A 12,375-nucleotide genomic window follows, 5' to 3' on the forward strand; every position below is an offset into this window, starting at 1 on the left:
TTTTAAATCTAGTTGGGATAGTCTAGTACATGCTTAGTAGAGGCAGTAGTTACAGCTCTGTCAAAGAACAAAAAATCAGCTGGGTGTGATAGCACACGCCTAAAATCCCAGCTACTACAGAGGCCAAGACAGGAAGATCACAAGTTCAAGGCCAACCTGAACACAGGGTTGTCACAAGACACCTCATATTAAAGAAATAAAAAAGAAAATCCAGAAAAAGTACTAGCCATACAAAATTGTTACAAAACTAGTGACTATCTGGTTTAACCTCAGAAATGACATCTGAGCTACATCTTGTTGGATAAAGAGAGGAAAAGGGCACTGGAGGACAGTGCAGGAGCTCATATTCCTTAACTTGGATGGAACACTGTGTAGTCTTCATGCTTTACAGAAACCATCAGGAAACAAACCACACACACTCTTGATTTTTCAAACATTATGCTGCCATCTGAAATGACAACTAGTCAAAAGTTTAAAGCATCTTTCCTTGGGTTCCTCTTTTATTTAAATCGGTATATATTAAATTATACATAGTAAGGGGTTTCACTGTGACATTTCCATACATAATTCTTGGTTTCTTTAATAGCAATCATTTTGAAAACCAAAGAATCATTAAAATGTAAAATCTCAATCTCCAAACCATAAAATGCACTGCAGAGACAACAAAATGGTAGACGTTTTGGTAGCTATACACATCTTAGATTTCCTCAGTTAGCCAGAAGCCCACAAAACTGAAGGCTGGAAGCCTTTAAACATTTTTAAGTGTGGTTACTTAAAAATGATGATTGTGACTGGCATTTTCCTGGAATTAGTCACACGGCACAAATGAAGGCTGCAAAATCTGAGTTCCTTACACGTTCAATGGTGTTTATCTTTTAGTGGCCTTGATAAACAATTTAGCTGGCAATTTTTGTTTAAAACTAACAAAAGTTCTTTCACTGTCATCACTGTATGGCTGCAAGACCTTGAGAAATGAAGTTGGGCAAAAAACTTGCTTCTAATTAGGCTCTAGATTTTCTGCCAACCTTACGTAACCAATTAATTTTGGCTATGAGAAGGATCAGAGTTTTCTTTTCCTTTTTTGATACAGGGTTTTGCTACACAGGCTGGAGCTTGCTCATAGCCCAGGCTGGCCTCAAATTTTCGATCCCCTACCTAAGCCTCCTGAGTGCTGGGATTTCAGGTAGGCACCACCCTGCCAGGCAAGATCAGATTTTTTCTTCATCAAAAAGATGAATTAATTCCACTGCCAGACTCAAATTCCCAAACTCCTAATAGCAGAAAGCTCTAGCATGTTTTAAGCTGAACTAACTGCATTACAGGAGACTGACTAGATGCACAGGAAGTACCTGGCTGGACCCTTCTGTTTGTGTTTAGCTACATTTCCTACCTTCTTCCCACCCTTGAATCCCCAACAGCAAACAATACTGGATTGGAAGATAAATATATGAAGGCTCCTATATTTTCCTTTAACATCACAGATACTAGTATTTTCAACTTCTTCAATGTAGCTAAAAATATTTTCCAAGACTTATTAACTCACTTCCTCCCTGGTTATTAAAAACTACAGTCAATTATGGGAAAACTAAAGAATGGTTACCTGGTACGATCAAACTGGTACAGCCAGAAAATAATATGCCAAGCGACACAAGTAATTCGCTTAAACATATACAAGAGCTTGTCTTTTTTGTGATTTTATTGGACAGGACTAGGGTTTGAACTCAAGGCTTCATGCTTTCAAAGCAGGTGCTCTACCACTTGAGATATACCAACAGTCCATTTTGGAGCTCTGGTTATTTTGGAGATGGGGTCTCATAAACAATTTGCCTGGTTTGTCCCTGAATCACAGTCCTCCAGAGCTCAGCCTCCCAAGTAGCTAGAATTACAAGTGCAAGCCACCAGTGCCTGGCAAGAGCTTATTCATTAAGAGGAGAAACTGAACTTCGGAAACTTTATTTACAAAATCAGCATTGCACCAAATCTAGGCCATACTGAGTCATACCGGGCTGACTTTGTCTGAACCTTTGAAACTAGGTTTATCCTTAAGTCATCCTGTGTGATACAGTACAAGCTCCCCTTCAACCCAAGAAAGCCTCATCTGTTTTTAAAGGAGGGAGTGAAGAGACAGTGAAAAGTGAGAGAAATTTTAAAACCATACAAGGAAGATAATCCATTAGAATAGTTACCTTCCGTAGATCTGAAGTCGTCTTCTGTTAAAGTACTTTTTGTACCCATGTTATCATCACTGTCACATTCTGTAACAGAATCAAAGCAAAGGCGTCTAAGAATGTTACTGGGCCATACGTCATGTATTCCCAAGCACTTCTCTCATACCCAAACCTGCTACTCGTCAGTACTACAACACTTACCCAGTTTTCAGCCACACATTAAAAATGGTTACAGATTAAAGCCTCCTGTATTTTGAAAGTCACATGCATTCGTCTCTCTAGAGCTAACATGATAGGCTCTAAGGCACTACATTGCACAAACTCCTTTGGTGGTATCCTTCTAAGCTTTCATAATGAGAAAATACTCTATACAATGGCATGATTGACCAGGTATTGGAGAAGTCACACAAAATCTGACCCTGATACAATCTGTGACCTAGTATTTATCTGACTAGCCACTTTTAACTAAAAATTTAAATGGATAAATTTATATGAGTGTGTATGTATGTGTAGGTGTGTATACATCTATTACCACAGTAACTGAATCTGAATACAAGACATATTTGCTTCTGTGCAAACTTGGAAGAACAACATACTAAGAATTAGACTGAACAACTATCTATGAGTAAAATGCTAGTACTTTATTCCTCTATTGCAGAGGTTTGCTATTATGAGCCAATCCTTTGCCACGCTGGCCAACTACTCCAAAAGTACTTTTCGCAATGTTTCATTTACAGTCTGAAAGACAAAAGCCTCTAAGCATTAAGAACAGATCAGTGACGGCAGCAGTCATGACCCACTCTACAATTCATCTGTTCATGCAGAGCCTAAGGCAAAACTGTGGGTTTGAACCATGAGAGTTAGCTTGACACTGGGCTGCAAAACTTACAAAAGGTTTCTATTTCCTCAACCAAAATCACCTATAGAATAGAGAAAATCACAAATATTATTCTATTTTCAGTATCTCTGCACAGAATTTACTGTGTCATATGCATTAGGATGGTATCCAAAGCAACAACCTATAGTTTCAGTAACAAGCTGAGGAAACAAAAGGAAGATAGGTTTTTAGAATTAAATTCAAGAATAATTTATATAGGAAAATGAGGAGGGGCAAGATGGCGGAGGAGTAGCTTTCTCCATCGGACGCCGTGATAACAAAGAAGAGCACATACAGAACAGCAAGAGAAAAAAACAGCAGAGAACCAATCACAAAAGACAGACAGGGCACCTGAAAGATACGGTGAAACAGAAAGAGGGCAGAGTAAATGAAGAAACAGTTTGCAGTTCCGCCCCCAGATCCCCAGGAGGAGGAGAAGCCAAAGCCTCCACCCAAGGTAAGCCAGGCGGCCTCTGTTAACAGACTTAGGACTGTAAGTATACCACCTGCAAACCCTAACTCCAGTGCAGGGACATGACGGGACACTGACTTCCTCAGTGCAAGAGGCCAGCAGCAGACAAGACAACCTTTCATTCCTCATCCCTCAGAGAGGAGTGATATGGTGCCATCTTGACAGGGCAAAGCCACACACACTGCATCACCTCTGCATTCACAGAAACTGGGATAACGCAGTGTGTTCACGAGTACTGAGCACAAAGGTAAAGCACAGACAGCTGATACCTGGAACCCCAGTGTACCATGCAGACCTACTCACACACAGCTCATTCCAAAAGGAAACAGAGGCAAATCCACAGCAAGTCTCACGTGCTAAAATATAAGTGTTCCCCAAAACAGCAGCAGGAGAGAAGGGAAAGGAGTACGGCAAAGATGAAATTTTAAGTATTTTATAGGATATTAAGTAGATGTTGTTGAGAACAAAAGAGTGGAAGAAAAAGAAAATATTGTCTTTTTTTAAAAACCCAAAGACAGAAAACTCAAGTGGATGAAAACAAAAATTGCACAAAAGGAAGATAATATGCAGTAGTAAGGCATGACATAAATAGGCAAGAGGGCATTTCCCTTTACAGTCTTGCATGACTCTTACTTTTTCCTGGGTGTGTGTGTGTGTGCAGATCAGGCTGGCCTAGAACTCACCATCCTCCTGCCTCCCGAGTGCTGGGATTACAGATGTGCACCACCATGCCTGGCTCCTTTACTCTATCTTTTTTTTTTAATTATTCATATGTACATATCCTTTACTCTATCTTAAAGAGCAAAGTTAAGTGAGGTACATTATTGACTTCATAATGGGTTTCCAATAAAAATATGGTTCCAAATACATTAAAAGGGAAAAAAACATTGAAAGAAAAGTAGAGTTGGAAATTTTAAAGGCACACAATAAAAAGGCCAAAAAGAAGCCACTATTTTTCATCGAGGTCATTTATTAGCATTTTCAAATCTTATTCATGGATTTAAATTATCAGAATACTTAAAATATTCCTTCATTTTCCTTCTTTACCCGTATTTACTTATTTTACAAATATAAAAAACAAAAAGTAAAACTCAGGAATCCATAGAAATATGTTCTTTTCAAGCCCTGGAAGGTGAAAACGACTTTGGCACTCCTTCCCTGGACAACAACATATGAGTGAGATGGAGTGTAAGCGCAGCAGCAGGGTAGGTCAGGGCTTCAGTTTGTCACTGTTAACCTCGTAAGTGGCTTTTAAATTTTTTCTTGGTATTGCCATGTTATGATTTTGCTTTCTGGTTTTCACCTCTAAGTACTCTGCTTTCTAAAAAACTGAAGATAAACCTGAAACTTGAGAAACAAAGTGAAGATCTGAGTTCTGAGCTTTAAATATATGTTACATACGTGAATACAGACTTTTATCTAATAGGTTAAAAAAGGGCTGTAGAAAATTACTGAGAGTTATTTTCCTTTTGAAACACTGAAGAGCAAAAATGAGAGGAGGAAAAGATGAACATTGACAGGAGTTTGAGAGCAGGAAGGTTTAGTGAGCAGACAACAGCTCGCTAATGGACAGCACTTTATTGGTCTCAGCAGTGAAGTCTCCTCTTGGGCAGTTTGCACTGGGACTGCAGCTGCATACCTTTGGTAGTATCAGATATGCTATTTAACAAGGCACACATCATATCTCCCTCTAAGTGGTGAGGGTTTAATATATGAGCTGGCCTCTGAGTCTTCTTAAATTGATTCTCTAGCTCCAAAAAACCTTGATCTCCTGAGAGGATGGTGAAAGGAATTTGCTTGGGAAGTTGTTCATCCAGACGGCCAGCCTAAGTTGGAAGAAATGACACAGGATGATAAAATCAACATAGGTTTCAAATCAAGTTACGACTGCACAATGAGCACATACCTAGGGGATTTATATTAGGCTTGTTTCCCTAGCCCCCACCTTCATAAATGAAAAATTAAACATTTAAGCAAATATACAATGCCAACAATTGTAATGTAAGCTATTTTATGTCCCACTAAGGTAAAAGGCCAAAACACAAGTACCAGCAACGTCCCTACATAAAGCAGGAACCGAAAAACCACACACAATGTGTGGGTAATCGAAGAATGAGTTCACCAGAGAGTATGTATGGAAGGTGATCTGCATGACTCCGTTCTGGCACTGGCTTAAGTAGCAGGTGACACACTTACAGAGCACACTCACATCATCAGTGTGACAAAAAACACTAAGCAGAGAATTTATTTTCAAGTGGGTACTGGGCTAGCAGCTGTTTTAGGTGACTGGCCAAGACAGACTGTTAAGGTGCCTCTCAGTTTCAGATGCTAAGGGAGAGTATCTTAGCACGTATCAGGTACAGGATCATTTCTTGATCGTTTATGCCATAAACAGCTAACAGTCTACTACGCAGAGCCAGAGGCCTGCTAGGCGTTGGGAATAAAGCAGCCCTCACCGTACTCGTGAGCAGAACCTGATGCAGGAGGTTTCAGTACAAGGACTAGTACTGCAGAATTGTCTATACTGTCACTGCAGCGCAAGTGGATCCTAGTGACTCACGTGCATGCATATTGCGAAGTCAGCAGCGTCTTTTCTCTTACTACAGCGAGGATGAAGGAAGAAGCATCCAATCCTGTTCAAGTAGTTATAGACCTTACAGCTGAGTGGAGGCTTCCAATTTGTATTTCCTCCTGTTAATTTCAGAAAGGATATCAAGGATAGTCAAACAGGTAAGGAAAAGACTGAAAACTGTTGTCAAGGAAAAACACAATCGAGAAAAAACTTTTTCTGGAGGGAAAGTACTAAACTGGAATATGGGAGAACCCAGTCCTAACCCAGGCATCACCATCTTGCTGGTTTATGATCTTGGGAAAGCAGACCAACTTCCCTGAATCTGAAAACTCACAAGGATGCTAAGTAGAGTCAAAGGTAATGTGTGTGGGCTTGGCATGGTGGTGCAAGCCTGTAACCCCAGCTACACGGGAGGTGGAAATGGGAAGATGGTGGGCCAAGGCCAGCCTTGGGCAAAAGGAGACCCTACCTGAAAAATAAACGGAAAAAAAAAGAGGGGTGGAGGGGAAGACTGGGGATGTGCCTCAAGTGGTAGGTACCTACCTAGCAAGCACAAGGCCCCAAGATCAAATGCCAGTGCACACACACACACAAGCAATGCATGTGAAAATTCTTTGAATGGCATTTTTTTACAAATATGCCAAGGCTGGGCAGTGGACAGAAATGATGGACAGTCAGCACAGTTAGCCTTAACAAAACACTCAACAGGCTACTTTATCCAGGTGTGTTTCTGTTTAACCTCAGTCCTGTTTTCATGCTGTATTCTCTGAAACATGAACTATGTCAGCTACTCACTATATAAAACTCTGTAAAGTAAGAACCCTGTCCCCCAGTTGAGGACAGATTTAGACGCAGCAGCACACTTTTCAATATTGAGGAGGAGCTGAAGAGGCAGCTGTGGCATGCTGAAAGCAGAGCTAGTGCTGTGCACCAAGGTCAAAGCTAACTCTGCTGTTACAGTGCTGTAACTAGGCCTGCTTCCTTATGCTTAAGAAAAAATTATAGTAACAACCATGTTGTGCCAGGCACTTGCTTGGCACCTACTCAGGTGCTGAGTAAATCGTTTTTCAACCCACACAAGGGATCCATGGACTTTGGGTGACTAAATATTCCAACACAGTAACTATAATGCACAGCTACAGTATTCAAATTATGTTCTTATGTTTAATTCAGGAAGGTTCAAAGGAACCTTTTAAGGTGATCATATTCTGGGGGAAGGGGTCTCAGATGTTTTCCTTATTAACCATACCTTGAAAGCCCCAAATAAATGTTCCTTGGTTAAGATGCCCTGGTAGATGACCAAAGAAGTTGGACCAGTTATCAAAATCTACAAAGACTATATGTGTCATGGTTCGCAGGTAATCCAAATCTGGAAGCTCCACTTCTTCCTCTGAGAACACAGAAACAATGATGTGACCAGCATGAACCTCCTCTGAGCATTCTGACTTCTCAAGCCTAATATGCAAAATTCTGCATATTATTCATCTTGGTCTAAACCTCCTCATAAAATCCAAGTCTGCAAGACACAGTTTACACTTACATCAAATAAAAAAAAAAATCCCAATATTTCACATTTGATTACATATCCTTTTTATAAATATCTGCCTCTGATTGTTAGGCTTTTTCAAAAAGTCATTTACAAAAGGAATTTTTTAATTTATAAAAAAAATAAAGTACAGTGAGAGCTAGAAGTTTTAAGGTTCAGCAACCAAGAACTTGCATCATAAATCAAATCAAAGTTGAAGGTTACTACTAGAATTTGCTTCTTTTCCTAGCCAAGCCCTCCAGCACCATGATTAAAGGATGGAAGAAGGAGAGAAGCGGATCGAGGGGCTAGTGGCACATTAACACCAGCCATAAAGACTTCCATCTGGTTTTCTTTCATCTTCCCCATTTCCCAACTCGCCTTCTCTCTCCCCTTTCCCTTACTTTATGCCTTTCCACCCTGATTACAGTTTCCAGTGGTGGTAACACAAACCTTAAAATATTAAGTGATTTTAAAAATGAGTATCTTCTCCTCTGCCCAACAGAGTTCTGTCAGCTGTTATCACTGTATCCATTCCCATCACCAAGCCTCCTTACTTCTCTAAGTTCTCAGTAATTCTAACCTGGCTACTACAGTCATCTGTCACACACAGATGAACACAAGTTCTCAGAAAGTACCAAGAAGAGCAAAAGAAAAGTGAAAAAGACCCTAACTCTTAGACAACCCTAACTCTATTTCCCCTTAAGTTTCAAAAGTGAATGATGTCATAGGAATACAAATTCCTGAAAAGTCTATGGTGCAGTAACCAACTCATGATGTCTTATCCTGCCATGTCTCCTGCTTCGGAATTCAATCCCTGACTTACACGAAATGCTGTGCGCGGTGCATGTAGGTCTCTGCGTTAGCAGGTGCATCTGCAGAGCTGTGAAAGCCATACCTATGTTCTGACAGCTCAGGTCGTTCTCAGCTCCTTCTTCGGTGTCTGAACGTTTTGGATAGCTCACAGCCTGCTTCAGTTTCTTCTCTGTCCATGAAACACTAGCAGTGGCCCTGCACACGCTCCCCTTTTCAGGCCCGACACGAGCCCCACCTGGGTCCTGTCGGGTGCTGTGTTTTCTGTGGAAGTGCTGCTGAGCACTCTCAGGGTTGTGGAAGGCTTTGGTGCAGAAGCCACACTTGATCACATAGTGCTGCTGGTCCTCAGCACTCTCCTCTTCCCCGTGTGCTTCATGGATGTGTGCACTCATGTCGCTGAGGTGCTGTGCTGTTGCTGGGCACAAAGTGCAACGGAACCACAGCTTACCTCTTCCCAGCATGACCTGCAGACATCTACCATAGTCTTCCTTTCTGTTGACTTTACACACGTAGCTTTCACGGCAACCGCAGGCTAACAGGTTACTGGTCTCTATTACTGGGAAATCATCCTCAGTTTTAATTGAAGTTTCCGTTTTTTCTGACACAAACACATAATCTATGCTGTGGTACTCCTTATAGTGACTCAGAAATGCATCTTCCACATTAAAGACAAGATCACAAAGCCCACAGAAGTATCTGATCTGGATCTCGTTGTCATGCTCATCTTGGCAATGCCGGCACAGCGTTTCTATTTTATGAAAGCTCTTTCTGCAATGGGCACAGCTGTATCTGTGAAACTGGTGACTTGCCAAAGACATGCAGTGCTGTTTCACACATTCTTGGGAGTCAAACATATCCTCACAGATTCGGCACTGCCATTTGCCTCTTGGAGGACTGCTTGCAGGGAAATGGTCAATAGCAGCAGTTGTTGAGGTGGGCCTGTCAGCAGTCAAATCACTCGCCATCGAGGAAGATGGCAAAGTGTCATCTTCTATTTCATCCACCTCATAAAAATATCTGTGGCCAGTATGAAATTCAGTCACATGTGCCATGATGGTATCTTTCTTTAACAACTCCTTTTTGCATGTCCGACACCAAAACAGAAAGTTATTTAAATGTGCCCCTCCATGAATCCGGCTCATGTGCAAACGGATGACCCCCGAGTCTTCACATACCTTTCCACAGACCACACACTTGTAACCCATTGTGTTTGCAGAGAACACATGCCTTTCTACTGCGTCTTCACTTGGGAATCGTTGATTACACTCACAATACCATGCTTTAACTCTTGACTTTTGATTCTGAATACAAACCACACTTTTATGGCTTTTATCTTCTAAATTCATCTTTTTTTTTGGAACAGCACTACAATCCTGTGAGCTCGATTCTTTAAGAGACATAGTTCGTTTAAGTGATGAGAATTTTGGTTGATCTAACAGTAAGTCAGAAGGAGGCTTTCTCCCTTCACTGCTGTGGCAATAAAGTAAGACTGATTCCTCCACTGAGTTAATGACTCGAATTCTGTGTCCTGAATTCTGCTCATGAGTTCTGGTGCTTGTTTCATCTATAAAGACTTGGTTGCAAGTTGGACAGTAACCTCTTGATATGAATTTTTCTGCAACCTGGATAATGCTTTTCTCGGCTATAGCTACAGGTCCAGCATTTCGACAACGAACCCTAAATTGGATTTAAACAAATCTCGTAAGTTTTTTGTAAATATACCATCACTGCTTTTTATAACAAAATTTTTTAAACAACATATAAAAAAAAGTACTAAAAGATAGTTTCCAGTAAAGATGCAGGTGATGTGGTGATATTCTATGCTCTCAAAATATACTGTCTTCCTAATCCACATACAAAAGTTTAAAGCAGAAGGAGATGATTAAAAATATTCAGGCAAACTTCAGAAAACTAAACTCAACGACTAATGCACTGATAAAGGACCTTACCAGACAAGCAATTTAGGCTGTCCAAGGTAAGTGAACTATGAGGAATACAAGAATCTTGACAACCTTCTAACACTTCTTTTTTGTTATTGTTGTTTGTTTTTGGTTTTCTGTTCTTTTGAGATAGTTTCACTATGTAGCCCAAGCTGGCCCATAACTCAGGATTCTCCTACCTCAGCCTCCCAGGTGCTGAGATTATAGGTGTGCAGCAACATACCCAGGTCTATCCTTTAAAAATTAATTTTTCTAGTTACAATGGCTCAGGAGACAGAGATTGGAAAGACTGTGGTTCAAGCCCAGTCCAGGCAGGAGCCCATCTCAACCAATGACTGGGAACAATGGTGCATGCCTGTCACCCCAGCTATATGGGAAGCATAAATAGGAAGATCACAGACCAGGCCAACCAGACTGGGAGACACTACCTTAAAAATAAACAAAAGGCAAAAAGGACTGGTGGTATAGCCCAAGTGATAGAGTGCCTGCCTAGCAAATATGAGATCCTGAGTTCAACCCCCAAGTACAACCACTACCACCCAAAAAAGAAATGATTAATTTTATGTCGAGAATATGCCATAGCCACATCTGCTTCTGCACTAAGACCATCCTAGTTATGGCTAAGTGTCCAGAAGTGCATAGCCATCACCGCAGTATCTTTCAGCTGTCCTTGCCCCCATGCTTCCCAGCCCAAGTGCTCACTAAGTCCTTTGCAACCACTTTCTGTCTCTATAGAGTTCCCCACTTTAGAATTTCATATGAATGAAACTGCATAATAAGTGGACTCTTGAGACTGGATTGTATCATGTAGCATGTTTTCAAAGTTAATTGCAGTTGTAGAATGCATGTGAACCTCATTCCTTTTTGTAGCCAAAATATTTTGTTGTATAAATAAGCCATATTCTGTTAGTGCATTTCTAAGATGGGGACATCTGGGTTGCTCTCTCTTACCAGGTGTGATAAATAATGCAGCTATAAACAAGCACTGAATTCTTTGCACAAACCTACGTCTTCAGTTTTCTTGGTCACATTCCTAGAAGTGGAAATAGCTAGGTCATAAGGTAACTCTATTGTATTTAATTTTTTAAGGAGGGGGAGGCTGAAATATTTTTAAATGAATGATAACGAGAACTGCAGAATGCACAGAAAGCAGTGCTTACAGGAAATTTATACTTTTAAATGTTAATACTGAAAAAGAAGATCCATAGTCAAGCTAAGCCTCCACCTCGAGAAGCCAGAAAAGTATTAAAGTTTAAAGAACAGAAAATAATGAACTGAAAAACAGGCAGACAACACAGAATAACCAGTAAAATCAAATGCTGGTTGTTTTAAAAATCAATGAAAATGAGAGATTAGAAAAATAAACATAAAAATCAAAGCAACCTCTTTTTAAACAATGGAATAAAAAATGTATTCCTAAAGATTTCTCATAAGAAAGCACACAAATGGTATTTAATGAGAAGATTCTGCTCATCAAAAGATAACTACAATATGCATATACAAAGTCACAGACAGGGACATTCATTTTGTCTGCGCCTATTTACTGTTGCTATCGAAAAATGCCTGAGGCTGGAGCCTCATAAGGAGTTCATCTAGGAAGCTCAACATGAGGAGGCTATATTCACCGAGGGGCATCATGATAAGTGATGGCACCAGAGGCTGGAGTGCTAGTGAAGAGAGGGGAGTGGGTACATGGAGGAGAGGCCACAAGTGGGGTAGACTCGCTTCACAACAACCCACTCTCAGCGTCACCACCCCACCCCGTGAGGGTGGCATCCTTACAACCCAATTACTCCTTTTGAGGGTCCACCACTTCTCAATGTGGCCACATGGAGGACCAAGCATCCAGCACAGGAACTCTGGGGGCAAATCATACCCTAAGCCAGAGCACATATTCCGTAGGACATTACAAAATCAACCATGACACATATTTTGCAGAAAGTCACATAACCCAGACACAAATTCAGTAAGATCTGTATCCAAATTACATAGAGCATCCCTACTC

At 40.7% G+C, this 12,375-nt stretch overlaps 1 protein-coding gene across 5 annotated transcripts in view; it reads right to left on the minus strand.

The window, feature by feature from the left end:
- Znf451 (zinc finger protein 451) overlaps nt 1–12,375 on the minus strand; it is a 68,674-nt gene that overhangs the window by 5,305 nt on the left and 50,994 nt on the right. For 4 of the 5 annotated variants that reach the window (XM_074081827.1, XM_074081825.1, XM_074081826.1 and 1 more), the window contains 5 exons: nt 8,513–10,107; nt 7,339–7,479; nt 6,078–6,208; nt 5,157–5,343; nt 2,187–2,255 (listed from right to left, as the gene is read on the minus strand). In XM_074081827.1, the coding sequence (XP_073937928.1) occupies nt 2,187–2,255; nt 5,157–5,343; nt 6,078–6,208; nt 7,339–7,479; nt 8,513–10,107 (2,123 nt within the window). Of the gene's footprint in view, nt 1–2,186; nt 2,256–5,156; nt 5,344–6,077; nt 6,209–7,338; nt 7,480–8,440; nt 10,108–12,375 lie in introns of those variants that run through there. The other variant, XM_074081829.1, reaches the window with a different exon arrangement.

This window comes from Castor canadensis, chromosome 8 (assembly GCF_047511655.1).
Source record: "Castor canadensis chromosome 8, mCasCan1.hap1v2, whole genome shotgun sequence".
In the NCBI taxonomy this organism is placed as follows: domain Eukaryota; kingdom Metazoa; phylum Chordata; class Mammalia; order Rodentia; family Castoridae; genus Castor; species Castor canadensis.